This window comes from Cucumis melo, chromosome 8 (assembly GCF_025177605.1).
Source record: "Cucumis melo cultivar AY chromosome 8, USDA_Cmelo_AY_1.0, whole genome shotgun sequence".
In the NCBI taxonomy this organism is placed as follows: Eukaryota; Viridiplantae; Streptophyta; class Magnoliopsida; order Cucurbitales; family Cucurbitaceae; genus Cucumis; species Cucumis melo.
In genome coordinates this window covers 6,187,464-6,202,809 of record NC_066864.1, presented here as the reverse complement: position 1 = coordinate 6,202,809, position 15,346 = coordinate 6,187,464, and the positions used below count along the sequence as shown (strand labels likewise).

The following is a 15,346-nucleotide window of genomic DNA, read 5'->3' as shown; positions in this document are numbered from 1 at the left end:
ACATACATTACATTATGGTGTATCAAATATAGCAAAAAAACAAAATCTATACTTTTTAGAGATATAACATCGTAACTAAAACCTCATGTGTGTTGTTTATAATACAACAAAATAAATCAAAATATGACAAAATTCTAATAGAGTCAACATAGATCAATGGAATCTAAAATTCTTATATATTCATAAATATTTTTTCAGCAATTTTTTCATCTATGATAATCTCTTGTAAGGTGACAGTGAAAAGTTTATCAATTCCATCGTCCATGTTTTTTTAAAAAAAGTTTAAAATTAATTTAAAGTCATTTTCAAGATTACTAAGAAATGAATTTATTAATTAATTTAATTGAGAAGGCATTATCATGGTTACTAAGCTCAAAATAAGAAAACCCATTCCGTGTCCAATTCCAGAGAAAGTGACGTCCGAAAACAAAAGGACAAAAGAAAATTAGAAAATATTCCTCCACGTTGTATTACACTTGATCTTCAATTGCATTTTACATTATGTATAATCTGAGTAAGTTGTTATTGTTCAATTTTTAGTTTGTGAGAATATGGCAAAGGTTGAAGTAGGGGAGAAGGTTTAAGGGTAAAGGAGGACGTAGGGAAGGCCGTCCACACTCGTTCGCAAGTGTTCAAGTCAATTGCTTTCAAACATTTATTTTCCAACAATATAGCCTATGAAGTGGTAGATTCGACTTTGAAGAGAAAACAAAATATGATTCTAAAGGAAAACGTGCCTAAAGATCTAATGGGTGAGGTGAACCAAAGAAGAATTATTGTAGAAAGGGATCCAATTGAACAATACCACTTGGTTAATGAATGATCCTTGAGACTCTTATTTTGATTTAAAATACATATTTCTATTATATCATTAATAATAAATATCTAAAAGAAATTGCACTTCCCGTAGGATCTATGATATCTAGTGAGAGGCAAAATTAACTATTACCTAAGTTTAAGAAATTGGAACGAGTTTAATAAAACATGAAATTGATTTTGATGTTTCTTAATCATGACAATGAACGAATTCGTTGGACTAAATATGGAGTAAAATGTCAATCTAACTTCAAATAAACACAAAGCCCAAACTTTTAGCTTAAGATATAACTTATAGTTAAACCTAATTTGGACAAACATATGACTTTCATTGAATAAAACAAAATGTGTAGAATGAGGAAGTGAAAAGTAAAAAGTGAAAAGAAAAGTATTGTTCCGAAGCAGCTGGATATCTCCTACTCTCACAATGAACGACTTGTACGGCCTTCGTTTGACAACGAACAAGATATGAAGATCCAGAATGAAGGAAGGCACACTGCTGATGATACCATATACTTTACCATCAAAAGATAACAATTTGGAAACAGGTGAGAATGGTGAGGAATTTGATAATAGTCATCTTCCTAGACATTTGTGAATTCTGGCTGCAAATCGATCTCAAAATACCTCATTTCTCATCTTCCTTTGATGATTTCTCTTCATCTTTCTTATCCTGCACCCGAACAATGACGCATGTGTAAAAGAGATATTTGTTTAAATTCATTTATTCATGTCTTCATTGACTAGTTATTGTCGAAAATATTTAGTTAATGCATATAAATCGAAAGACGGAAAGGTCAACACATCTAATTGAAAGGGAAAAAGAGACGTCTTATTCAGGAAAATGATAGTGTAGTACTATAACACATCATTAATGTCAGTTAATAACAATTTTGACTCATTTTATAACTATTAGTTTTATATCTGTGAAAATTGAGATTATAAAAGCTTAGTCTTTTGATAACTAGAGTTCGTTTTCAGAAAATTGTACCTGTTTTCCAACGACTTCTCTACCATGATTTAAATCTTTTCTAACTAAAGATATGAAATAAAATAAACTAATAGGTGAAAGTAGTATCTATTGTTTCGTTTTTTAAATTTGAATAAGAAAAATGAAACTCATGAAACTAAACCCAAATGGTTATATCAAGCAAAGGCTACGATTTTAGCTCTCCGTTTTTGAAATGTATGCTTGTTTGCTCCCAGTTTCCTATTATCATTTTCACTTTCTTATAAAGACATAACATCTTAATCACATTCTAAAAATAAAGACTACTTTTGACTTGATTTTTTTTTTTAATAGAAAGTGGACAAAGAGTCCTTTATAACCTTAATTTTAAAAATAAAAAGTAAAATGGTTATAAAACAGGCTCTAAACTACATTACCACGCCCTCTGGTAAAAACAACTATCTTTGCAATTTAATCAGGTTAGATTTGCATAAGTTTACACGACTAACCTCTGCTTGGCTTTGCATGGAAGCAAGCAAATCTTTTACAGAGGGATCATTTGGATCTACGCCTGGAAGCTGGGGGGAAAAAATCTTGTTAGTATTTGACTGGAAGCAGGAAAAACCAAAACGAGCAGCTTAAATTTCTCAATATGGAAAAGAAAACTGAGGGAGAAAAGCTGAAGTTATGTAAACATACTGAAGCAAGAATAGAAGACACAAAAGACTGATCGGCCAACAATTTACTCATATCCGTCTGGCTTGACGAATCACTGGAGCCTTCCTGCACAGACAATTGAAGAGCTGCAAGCCAACTATCAGATAGATTGTTTTGTATGGACACATGAATAAAATATATTTATCAAGTCTAACCATCAAGTTAAGAATCACAATATGGATACCACACAACATGGCACATCAATTATAGAAAATCCAGGCAACGAACTCAGCATGAAGATATACATTTTCCTAAATAATATCATCAATTCAAAGACGTGCATAAAAAATAAGCATATAGTATTCTGCTTCCAAAATTTATTGTTCTAAATGTAAAATACAAGTCTAACAAATGTTAGGCCCGCATTCACATTGTACAATGTCTAATTGTCTATTTTGCTAACAAATGCTCAACACTCTTCAAAAGCGGAAAGTTATTCTTAATTCGAGCTTCTTCAACGGTCAACTATCACACTCACAATGGAACATTGGATTCCTCTTGTCCGTTACTCTTAATTTCTTATTAATCACCAACAGGTCACAAAAAATTAGTACTTTCATGCAGCCTATAGGATAGTCTGGTAATGCTTTTCAGAAGTTTTCTCTAGTAACTCCAGTAATAAAAAGATGGTAGACGGAGATAAAACAGACAAGTATGCACTCATGAATCATGAAAGCCTAAAAATGGGAAAAGGTGAAAGTGTGAAACAACAAATACTAACCAAGTGCCAACTCAGGATCGTCTGATGCTGCTTCTGACATGTCAATATCTCGTATGTCACTGGTACCCGAAGGATTATCCATTGACATAGCAAGGGCTTGTTGTAGCAGTGCATTCTCATCATCCTACAATCCAAAATCAACTCAAATAATAAGAATTGTTTTAGATTTTCCGGCAATTACATGTGTCGCAAAGGGTAGTGAAGATATTCAAATTAGAATAAAGAAAAGGGATCAATCTGTTGAGAGGCTAAAGGCTAAAATCATATTACTCCGAACAGTTAGATTTTAGAAGACAAGTCGGGCTAAATAATAGTAGGAAAAAACTTGGGTGCATCCCAAATGCTCCACCACACAAAAATAAAACAAACAATTACATTTTAAAAAAATAAATTTTAATCTTGTTTTTGTGTGGTGGAGAGATGAGGAGCATGTAGATAGGTACATCCCAGGATGCACTGAATCATTGCCCAGAATAATAATAAAACAAAAACATGCAGTAATACAATACAATTTTCAGCTATACTGACCATTAAATCAGCAGCCTTGTTTTCAGCAACAAATGTCGCAAGGCCAGGGCGCTCGGTCATAGTTGCATCCTGTGAACCAGATGGCTGCTCAGCTCCTTTTTCTTGCTTTGTATTCTCCTCTGCAGCCTTTTTCGCAGCTGCCTCTTGTCTGGCCCTCTCCTCTTCCATTGAAACTCTAAGAGCAAGGGCAAGTTCAGGATCTAAGTTGGGATCAACCCCAAAATCGAAACCAGATACGCCACCAGCAGCAGCAGCTGCTGCAGCTGCTGCAAAACCACTTCCACCTTCGCCATCTCCAGTAAAGATAGGTGTACTGAAATCAAATTCGGAAACATCAAATCAGAATATGCAGTGTGTTATAACACAAAAACTACAAAAGATCTTGAAATAGAACAGAGTCAAAACCCAACCTGATGAGTACATCAGAGAGCACATTTGGACCAGCAGGAACATGAACAATGTGACTGGTGTCATTACTATTCACAGCTGCCAGAAGACTTTCCAGTTTCTCAGGTTTGCCATCATCTTCTTCGCCAAAATCAACAATGTCAAGGGCCACATTGTTCTTCTTCAACTTCCTTCCGATCATCTCCAGTAACTTTTTCTCGTGTTTGACAGGACTGCATCAGACATTGAGTAATGATAAATTAGAGTGTATTAAGAACTTAGTTTTGGAAAGTTAAAATTACATCTCTAGGTTGATGGTAATAAATATCAGTGTGGACATCAAACCTATATGGTTCCTGACAGTTTGAGTAAATCATTAGTTCATCAGTTTTCAACTTGATAATATATAGTTTATTTTTAAAAATAAATTATTTACTAGTTTAGATAGGAGAATTTGTATTTATGGTGATTAGCCCAAATTACTGGAGCCTCAGCCAACAGGGTTCAATCACTACAGGCTATTGTGAGGTTCATCAATCAACGAGGGTTATGCAAACTTGTACTTCAAAACATCATTCAACCAAATCTAACCTACGGATAAACACCCTATGCTTGAGAGGGTAAAAAAATTTAAAAGCACGTACCTGCCAACAAAAACTATAATCCTTTGTTGCTGCTTTTTGTTCTGACGATGCTTAAGAGCCAACTGAGCTACCTGGATGCCAGCTGCTAGGTTTATCTCACCCCCTATCTCCAAACCTATATTTAACGGTTGGGACATAGTTTCAATGACTTAAAATATATAAGGATGGACTAAGACTAATACACAGTAGAACAAAGCAATATGAACTAGGCAATTTCTATCCAACAATATAACACTTTGAAGTCCAGAAATAACCAGGACTCCAAGAGAAACCGGTGTGACTTCCTCTCAATAACGATACAAATATAAGAAATTGAATCCTAAACCATCATTCAAAAGAAGCTCCGATTTTTTTATTGACTACAAAAGAAATGAGGAAGAAAAACAGAAAAATGGCAATACTCATGGACAGCAGATTGTTATCTGGTGGTAGGTCAGCAATACCACAAACTACAATAACTATAACAAATGCAACTAACCGTGCATGCATGCCAGTATCTTGCCCAGGTCAGTGGTGGGCGTAACCAGCACACGAACACCTTTTCCCGCCATTGTGAGAACCCCAACCGTGTTCTCTGGATTAGACTGTCAGAGCATAAACATGTTCATTCACAATCAGAAAAGCAATCATCGAAGAAACATACAGAGACTTGTCACTAGAAGCAAATTCCAAATACAAAAAGCCTCCGATGGCACTTCTTCTAACAGAACAATTATCTGAATGCGTATTTACATAATCAGACACGCTACAAAATTTGACCCGATATCATGAGCTACAGAGGGAGTGAGCAGCCACCATGTTCAGATGATAAAATAAGAAAAATGAAACAGAATCCCAATTGATCAATAATGCAGAATTTTCTTCATTTCTAGAGACTCCCGCCAACTAGGAGAAATCAAGAAACGAGTTCAAGATCAGTTACCTGCGTCTTAGCTCCACAAATAAGATTGATGGCATCTGCTTGAGCTTGAAATCTTGAAGGAGCGTAATCGCCATTACGCATCCATTCGGAATTGTCAATACAGATCATAGTCGCCTGAGTTAATCGAGACAACGAAAGTCACATTAGTAAAACCCTAACTTGCGAAAACAATGGCAGGAAAATCACATCATCCTGAAATTTAGAGAATGAAAACTCGGCAACTGTAAGCAGAAACAAATATTCGAAAAGGAAAAAACAGAAATTGGAAGATGGAATAAACCTCGAGCACCATCGTTGAAGATGTAGAACTATGGAAGATGAATCTGGCGCTACACACAACACTTCGATCTTCCCTGCAAATCTTTGCTTGTTGGCTGAGCCAAAGGGGATGCGATCTGGTGCTTCGCAGGATGATAGGTTGGTCCTTAGAACGAATGACAAGTCCCCACGTAATAGTCTTCTTTGAGACACTGCTCAGGCCAAGAGGACATTCGAGAAAGAAAACTAACTACTTGATACGCCGTCGTTTTCGTGTGGATAGTTTTCCCCATTTAGAATGTGCTGTAAAATGAGTCGTGAAAATATATATTTAAACAACTTTGGAATGTTTACTTTTCTTTTGCCTTTTTTTTTCTTTCAAGGGTATAGAATTAATAATATAAATCCTATGTGAGTTAAATTAAATTAATTTTGACATATGTTTTAAAATGAATGAGAGGTAAAAATTGTTTCATATAATATATATAATAAATACCACTCGACAAATAAAACTTTACATCATGATCCAGAGTTACGTGGTTCAAAAATTTTATCGTATTTGTAATAAAACACCGTTAAAAAATATTTCATTTAATTATATCTAAATATATTATGATTAGTATATAAATTAAACATAGATAGAGTTAGGCTTTGTTGGAAGCCATATTCAAACTTTTTAGGTAACCAATACGATAAATTCAAATTTTCATGTTGGTTTAAAAAATATCCCTTAGTCCAACCCAATTTTCAACTCGTACATTTCCATATAACTGTAAACCTTAAAGTTAAAAGAAATATTAAAATAACTTAGGTTACCAAAGTGAGCTTAAGTCAACGATAACTTACGTTATCTAGTAAACATTAGATGTTGAAAAATTTCTTAAATATTCTTTACTCTATACTTTGATTGATGTAGAAGAATAGATCCGTAAATAACGGAAAAGTTCGACTACAAAGAAACTAAAGATGAAAAAAGGTTTATTCAATAAACAATTCATTCAACAAAGATGTTACATTGAAAATGATTTGATGCAAATCATGGAAGATGTTACATTGACAATGGTTTGATGCAAATAGTGAACACAAATATGCATCAAACACAATCACAAACTTGTAGATCACAGTTCGTCAATTTTACAATCCTTGATTACTTTTGGGTCGTTCGTGAGCTTTTCATTCGGGTTAGCTACGGGCAATGCATTCTCCAACCAAGCTAGATGCCCTCCACCCAAATCTTTCAAGTGCTTGTAACCCTGCAATCTCAATTCATGCCATATGGTTAATTTTATCAGTTAAATGCATGGTCAATTCAGTTATTTTAGTTTTGACAAAATTTAAAATTGAATCCAAATATTATTTACAATACTCTAATTATATCATAACATATAGATTATTTTGAACACCTTTATTAAACCATAATGATTATATATTGGATGAATTCCGAGTTTAATAAATTTTCAATTTAGCTATTTAGCTTTTAAAAAACCATTCGATGATATACAAAATACATAAGAATTAATCCTATCGAAAATTCTAGGAAAATAATCACATACTTTTAATTTAGATATAAACTATAATTAAATAAAATCCAACTAATAGCTATCAATAATATTTTGCCTTTAATTACTTACATTATTTTGGAGTTCTTCAATGGCGAGCAAAGATCTTACGCCGCTTCGACAACCCTATTAAAAATATGGTTTAAATTCCACAAAATACTAAAAACATTAGGATAGATTTTAATTAGCTATGTCCATATATATTTTAATCAATGTTAAAATCGGAAGCTATACGTAATATCATTCACAACATTGTGCATGTATAATGGATAAATTTTGATTTTGTAAAGATTCAAATAGATAGATAATAATTATTTGAATATATCATCTAAGGGCAATTGACTAATTAATAGTATATAATATCAAGCCTTGTCTAATTTTTCTAAATACTAAACATAATTCTAAGTTCTAAATTCTTAACACACACACAGATATATATAAGTGAGAGATACACTTGGTAGGTATTTTTTTAATGTAATTTAAATTTTATGGATGCTTTTGGATTTAACATGGACGACAGATAGGAATTTTAAGATATTGGAGTTGTAATTTAACTAATATTTAGTGAAGAAAAAGAACACACTAAAAAAAACAGTGGAAAAGGTTTTTAAGAAAAAAAAGAAGTTACCACGACGAGGCGGTCGTCTTTCTTAAACACCGCCGATACTTCCGCCAGAAACTGAGCATTTTTCATCCTACCTGAAGATTCCACCGCCGCAAATGTTAGTCACTTAACCGGAAAATTAAAAAGAAAAAAAAAAAGGAATATCGAGGGAATATCAAATCGATTATTAAAAACAGTTCACCATTAGGAGAATTTAACAGGTACGGAATATTAACAATCCTCTCCGTCGCCACATGCCCTTCCTTGAACTCCTCAACAGTCCTAACCAAAATCCACACCAATAATCTCAACAAATCAACCGAAATATACCAAGCAAAATATCAACCCAAAATCAACCTGACGTCGAGAAAAGCGTAGCCGGAATGGAGCAGATTATCCGCGGTTTTAACGTCGACGGTGACAATTCCGGAATCGGAACTGCCGAAAACGAGAAACCAGAGGAGAAATCCAAATGGAAGAAGGTGAATTGAATTAGCATTCATTGGAATAAAAAAAAAAAAAATCGAAACGACAGGGGGAGGAAAAGGCATATAAATAAGGTATAATAATAAAGAGATTGGAGCTGACCTATCGAGGGAGCCCATGATTGGCGGCCGAATTCCGGCGGTTCGAAATCCGTGGGCGGTTTTTAAAGTCGGAGACTGCGGCGGAAGAACAACGGCGGCGGAAACAGCCGGTAGATTCTGATGGCGAAGAAGAACGTGGAAATTTCCTTTTATAGTGAGATTTGATTCCGATCGTTCCTGGTTTGTTGGACGACATGTCGTTTTGCAACACCTGCCGGAGAAAAAAGTGGGAGTGGGGTTGTGTTGGAGATGACTCCACTTCCTCAATCGAAGAATGATGGGATTGGCTTGTTTCATCGGTAGTGGAAAACGATGAATCGGATTTTTAATTTTAATTTGTGACTTTTTAGATCAGTGTTGGCATTTACATACTCGGCCAACTTTAATTAATTGGGTTTGATTTGATGGATTACTTGTGATAACGACGAACCTAAATTTGTAAAGTTTTATTCTTTTTTGGTATTTTGTTGAGGACTTGATTTCAGTCGTTTCGTGTGAATTTAATTTGGACTGTTTCTTGTGTCGTGGTATGTTTATTATTTTTTTGTTCGAGTCACGGGCTGGGTTCAGTACTTCTCCATTTTTGTTAATGTATTTTGACATTCTCTTTTCTGAGGAATCATTCACATTTGATCTCCCTCAAACCTCTTAATAAGGTAATTATTTAATATGACAATTTTGCTCCAAATATTGTTGAATATATCTATTTTTGTTTATTAATGATATATATTCTTAATATTTAAAAGTAGAGGAAGGAAATTAGTGTTTTAATTTCTTCCTAAAAAGAATATCAAATTTGAGATTAGTGGCAGAGTGCGTTTTAAATTGATTTAAGATTTTAAAAATAAAATAGAAATGCATAGAATTCAATGTTGGTTAATGACAACATATATTTGAAATGTTGACACTGTGAGAAATATCAAAATATATATTTTATTAGAGCAAATTACTCTTAACAACAAAAATTCTAAAAATATTTAGGATGATAATACTATATATGTGTGTGTGTGATAGATATGGTAAAAATATATTGTAGATAGTCTTTGATATTCTATTCTATTTTTTTAAAAAAAATATTTTGAGTTATTTGAAATAGATAGTGACATAAATAAATAAATATTTTAAACATTGTGAATGTGTTAAAAGTACTAATTATTTATATAATATTTACATTAATGACAATCTATTGTCTTTCAATACAGTAAGAATGTTGAAGTTAAACTAAAAAACATGTATAAATATCGATAAAAATGTTAATTAAAATCTAGTATTTGAAAGTGTACGGTAATGATTTTGAAATAAGTAAACACATAAACTCTAATTTTAGATTTTTTTTTGTTCTTGCTTTCAATTGTTTGATAATTGATATGAATAAATGATTTAAACTATAAAAGGGAATACCCAAAGCTTTAAAAACTACACGAGTTTGATTAAATAAGTTAGAGAATTCAGATCCTAACTATGTTTGCAACTTTGCAAGCATGAGCCATACATTTTGGTTATAGACAAATTTGCACAGGGGTATAAAAATGATTTTTTTAAAAAAATTTAACGATATCAGACATATTGGTTTTTGAAAATTATATATATGGACGATCTTAGGTATACCATGCCTCGAGATATCCTAGGATGAAAAAATTATTCCTTTACTTATTGGATCTTGGGCCTTAGTGCCACCAAGATGCCCAGGAATGAAAGAATGTGTTGCCCTGTTTTCTATCTTGACCGAACTCGATTCCAAATTCTAGACTTCTTAATTTATCTGCCTTCCATTACACTGTACAAGCACTGGAATTAGTTTGAGAACTCAATATCTAAGGCATTCTATCCTTCATCTCATCGAGATTAGCTCGAGATTTCACTTATTTCTTCAATTTTGTCCGAGATTGGAGCAATCGAAAAAATCAAACTGCCCAAAACCGACCAGCGGTTCGGTCGATTGGTTCAAACTATTGGCGGATGATGATTGGTTTCTCGTTTTGTAAATCGACCGAGTCGTATCAAACCTCCCAATCCAACCGATGATCACACTGATAAGATGAAAATGTACCATGCGGACTTTCGCGGGACGAAACAGTAACACAAAATCGCCCCGGAAACGCGGTTTCAAAACTCACACTCCCAGTTCTACGAATCGCCGCGACCGTTGTAAACCCTAGTTCAAGATTCGAATCCTCTCCACTTTCTTTCGGCTTTGGCTTATAGTTCTAATCTATGGAGGAACCCTCTACATCGCCGTTGCCGGCGGCGTTTCTTGATTTTCTGAAGGAGAATGGTCTGGACCCTTCCATTTATTCCGCTACTGATTCGACTCCTCGTTATGTCAGGTACTTCGATGCTCAGTTAATTCGAATTGGTGGTTTATGTTTTTGGTTATCCATTTTGTTTAATTTGTTTCAATGGCAAGGTTGAAGCCTGGTTATGAAGCCGATGTGGAGGAGATAGAGGACGAGATCAAGTGCAAGCTCGAGAAAGTCAGTTGGCTGCCTGGATTCTATTCGCTTCCGCCTGATGTGCAAATTGCTGGCTCTCATGCTTACAAAACAGGAAAGGTGAGGAACTTCAGCATCAGCTTTGGGTCCTTGGTAATTCAGGATTTGTGAAATTTTTATTTATAAGTTCTTGCTTACGAATAATGCACGTGTGGGAAAGAATTGCTTATATCAGTTTTCCTTTTGGCATTTGTTCATACAATTCAGTAAATTGGAACGAAGGAGTGAATAACTCCAGGATTTAATATTGCTGCTTAAAGTAGATGTAACAGATTCTGAATGTTCGATTTGTTGTACATTTGATTCTGAGTTTTAACTTTTTTTCTCTGATACCATATTGGTTGTAAATGGAAGAGTAAATTAATTTGCACTTCATTCAATGATGAAACGGCCCAATAAATAGACAGTCAAAGTACTTAGCATAGATGGCATTAACTAACTAAAAATGAAGTCTAATATAAATATTTACCATTTGTTTTTTCATTCAGATATATGGGATAGATGCAGCTTCCGGTGCTGCTGTAACTGCCTTGGACATTTTACCGGGAAACCACGTTCTCGATCTTTGTGCAGCTCCAGGTAATGTAATGCTTCTTTCTGGCTTTTTGATGAATAGTTAGTTATACATGCGATGCAGAGTATGCACAATGTGTAGATCAAAGTGATGTAAAACTGTCAAATTGCTGCCAACTTCATTATTAGGTTCAGCTAGAGGAGAATAACGACAGTTAAATTTATAAGTCAGAACCTCAGGACCTATTTTAACCATGCCATACCTGCGTCAATTTCAATCACATTCAAATAAAATAAACAACCTTGAGACTTCTATGCAACGATTGAGTGTCGAAATTCCAAGCTGGATTGGTGATGGGCAAGGTCCTCGAGGATGAAAAGTTCTAGACTAGAACTTTCGATTCTCTCATTTCTCAATCAGTAAAATATTTAGGGTAAAAGAAGGGACCTTCATTTACTCAGTTTAGACGGTGTTGACATATGGAAGCATCTTGAACGGGGAAGGCGTCGATAGATGCATAGTCTAGAAGGTTTGACTGTAAAAGTTAATGAAGGAAGAGGATATCCGGCCATTCATATAAAATATAAATACACAAATTATTTTGATGATGATGAATAAATTATTCAGGAAAAATATGGTCTTAACTCAAGATTTGAAATAGAGTGGAGCAAGTGAATTTATTGGTTTTAGTTACCCGAATGCATAAAATTAATTTCTATGTATCACACTGTTAAATGTTTATCTAATGTAACACACTGTGTAGCGAACAATAAGTGTGGTGCAACTTATTATTAGATATTTGAATAACTAATCAGTCAGTTATCTACTTCTCACATGTGCGTGTCATTACATTCAGGGGCCAAACTTTGCATGATCGTAGACCTTCTTGATGGTTTGGGTTCTGTAACCGGAGTAGATGTTTCACAGCATCGTTTAGCTGCCTGTAGAACAATGCTGCAAAAATATGCTCTTGGTGATATTTGCCGACTTTTTGTTGCTGATGGAGCAACGTTTTCTCTCATTCCCGTGAATGTTACTTCAGAGTCTAGATTAGGTAACCACTTGTTGTCTAAATACCTTTATCATTATTATTAAATTGTAACGAGCAACTATTCACTAGTTATCTTTCTGTTTCTTTAATTAGTTATGATCTGTTTAGTCTCATGTAGGTGAATCTACCTTAGAAGATAGTGTTGACAGATTGAAGGAGTGGACCTCCAGAAAATCTTGGAAGGAAAGGAAAAAAACAGCCAAAGCAAAACAAAATGTTGCTGCGGAGTTAGTCCAGAGGCGTCAGGATCCAGAACTCATCTTTTATGGGCTGAACTCTGGTGTGGTTGGGTTCACTAAGAGTGAAATTTACCAAAGCCCTCCAGAAAATGAGTTATTGAGCTATGGGTATGATAGGGTGAGCTGCGCTTTGCTTATTGTCCTCCCCACTTCTCCTTTCTTTTCTTTTTAAGAATTGTCATTCTTGTGCTTTTGTTACTGTCCTGTGAATTTCTGGATTGATGATGTTGACATTTATTAGGTCCTAGTGGATGCCGAGTGCACTCATGATGGCTCTATAAAGCATATCCAGAAATTTGAAAGTTGGGGTTGGACATCTCTTCAGCGCAGAGTATTGGACGCTGAGAGAACAGATAATTTGAGTGTACTTCAGGTACTCGTTAAGTTAACCAGACTCTATAAAGCATGTCTGTTAGAATCTTCCCAATCTTTTGCTAAAGTTTAAAAGAACATAGATGTTAAAACTAGATGTCCGTTCATTAGAAATGAAAATGGCAATAGATGGATAATAGATTACCTTTCCTTATCACTGGCGAGTATGTGATGACACTTTGGTCTTATTAAAACTAGAACTTCAGAATAATGTGGTTCATATCTTCTCTCTCTTGCCTCCTCTTTAAGTTTGGAAAAGTCTTCCCTAATAGAAAGAGAGCATCTTAACCATCATGGGTTAGCCTAATGGTAAGAAATGAGACATTGTCTCGATACGGGGTTAAGAGGTTATGAGTTCAATCTATAGTGACCATCTACATAAGAAATAATATTCTATGAGTTTCTTTGATACCTAAATGTTGTTGTGTTAGACAGGTTGTCCCTTGAAAATGATCGAAATGTATGTAAACTAGTCAGGGTACTCACCAATTTAAAAAAAAAAGAAAAGAAATAGAGAGAACATCTTTGGAAACTATTTAATTTTTTTTCTTGTACTCGGGGCTTCTGAATGACATTTTTTCTATAAAAAGAATTCTTAAATGTACAAGTATCTTGAATGATATTTTGGTCTTTTGTTCTGTTGCAGTTAAGACTCCTTACCAATGGTTTTAGGTTGCTCAAATCTGGGGGGATACTTGTCTACAGCACTTGCAGGTTCTTTCCACTGGCTGCAGCTTTTTTCACACAAAATAATATAAAAATCAAGAAGAAAACACATACACATGCGTGACATACTCTAAACTGTAATCTTTTCTTGTGATTAGTCTTACCGTAGCTCAGAACGAGGATGTGGTGGAACAGTTTCTCAAGGATAATGCTTCCGCAGGTACGGATTTCTATATTTCTAGTAGATCTCTAGTCTTTGGCATTTCAGAAACGAGAATAATATTTCTTAAACTTCGACAAGACTCAAATCTTAAAAACATTTTTTTGACTTTTTTTAAGTACTTAACGGTGTTTGGTGCAAGATAATAAAATAATGAGTTTCAAGGGGTTAGGAACTCTTGGGACTCATGATATAAGGAGTTAACAAAGTATAAATTTGAGGTTTAGTATAGTGAGACTCGCTACCTCTTCAAGCCAAACAATGAGTGAAGTTGAATTTCATAACTTTAACTTTTCAATTATTTTTTTCAGAAATAAAAATTAAAAACTGCCTGTCAACTCCTTGAACCAAAAACACTAGAAATTCATTTCTAAATAAGATCCAAGACCAATAGTTGTTTTAAGGTACTTAAAAGTTATTCATTCCAAACTGGCCTGTGACTGACATTCCTCTTTTTCCGATCCTTTAGAGCTGCGGGAGATAGAAGCTGCCAGAAATTGGCCATGTAAGAGCGGAGGAATACCAAAAACCTTACGCTTTGATCCTTTGACATCACAGACAAGTGGGCTTTTTGTAGCGAAATTCTTGAAGATAGCCGAATAAAAATCGAGAATCACGTGGTTACATCTCATTCTGATCTAATTGGGGATTTTGATAATTTAGTCAACTTTGCATTACAGTGATTGAGACGTGAAAAAGGTATATTTATTACACTCAATCATTCATCAAAGTAAAAAAAAAAAAAAAAAACGAGATTAGGTCAATTCGAAAGTTTAAGCTAAGCCATCTCCTTTTTTTAAGGTTTATTTTACAACGTTAACAACTAGAGTACGAGACCCTTTGTATTTCGACTATTATTGCTTGTGGGTGGATTTTTCTTTGGCTCTATTCTGACCACCTTTGTTATTTATTTATTTATTATTTTTAATAGAGATCGATTGCATGAAACTTTATTTAATTGAAAAATACTTTGTCCATGCTCTGCCATTTAACCATTTCTTTTTTTCTTTTCTTTGAACACCTTTGATGATTTGAATATTCAGCTTCCTATTATAGGTCTTGCAACGTTTTTGTTGCCTTTTCCGCCTCCTCTTTAAATA

The 15,346-nt window shown here is 34.2% G+C and overlaps 3 protein-coding genes across 4 annotated transcripts; 1 reads left to right on the top strand and 2 right to left on the bottom strand.

Moving 5' to 3' along the window:
* Nucleotides 1-973: 973 nt before the first annotated feature.
* LOC103485141 (26S proteasome non-ATPase regulatory subunit 4 homolog) lies at nucleotides 974-6,126 on the bottom strand. Its single transcript, XM_051088934.1, has 11 exons — nucleotides 5,965-6,126; nucleotides 5,685-5,798; nucleotides 5,241-5,346; nucleotides 4,763-4,877; nucleotides 4,142-4,351; nucleotides 3,732-4,044; nucleotides 3,204-3,327; nucleotides 2,465-2,568; nucleotides 2,275-2,343; nucleotides 1,444-1,489; nucleotides 974-1,331 (listed from the first exon to the last, which is right to left on the bottom strand). Exons 1-10 carry the CDS (start codon nucleotides 5,974-5,976, stop codon nucleotides 1,445-1,447), a joined length of 1,212 nt encoding a protein of 403 aa, XP_050944891.1. The 5' UTR covers nucleotides 5,977-6,126; the 3' UTR covers nucleotides 974-1,331; nucleotide 1,444.
* A 777-nt stretch (nucleotides 6,127-6,903) lies between these two features.
* Nucleotides 6,904-9,051, bottom strand: LOC103485140 (thiosulfate sulfurtransferase 18). Of its 2 annotated transcripts, XM_008442611.2 has the most exons (6): nucleotides 8,694-9,048; nucleotides 8,463-8,543; nucleotides 8,308-8,387; nucleotides 8,130-8,200; nucleotides 7,574-7,627; nucleotides 6,904-7,195 (listed from the first exon to the last, which is right to left on the bottom strand). In XM_008442611.2, exons 1-6 carry the CDS (start codon nucleotides 8,987-8,989, stop codon nucleotides 7,061-7,063), a joined length of 717 nt encoding a protein of 238 aa, XP_008440833.1. In that variant the 5' UTR covers nucleotides 8,990-9,048; the 3' UTR covers nucleotides 6,904-7,060. The 2 variants fall into 2 exon arrangements, with proteins under 2 accessions (XP_008440833.1, XP_008440834.1); XM_008442612.3 differs by lacking the exon at nucleotides 7,574-7,627 and having other exon boundaries at nucleotides 8,694-9,051.
* A 1,733-nt stretch (nucleotides 9,052-10,784) lies between these two features.
* On the top strand, nucleotides 10,785-15,223 carry LOC103485139 (rRNA (cytosine-C(5))-methyltransferase NOP2C). Its single transcript, XM_008442610.3, has 9 exons — nucleotides 10,785-11,019; nucleotides 11,100-11,244; nucleotides 11,673-11,763; nucleotides 12,555-12,752; nucleotides 12,868-13,106; nucleotides 13,230-13,361; nucleotides 14,007-14,074; nucleotides 14,185-14,246; nucleotides 14,716-15,223. Exons 1-9 carry the CDS (start codon nucleotides 10,907-10,909, stop codon nucleotides 14,847-14,849), a joined length of 1,182 nt encoding a protein of 393 aa, XP_008440832.2. The 5' UTR covers nucleotides 10,785-10,906; the 3' UTR covers nucleotides 14,850-15,223.
* The last annotated feature ends 123 nt before the right edge of the window (nucleotides 15,224-15,346 follow it).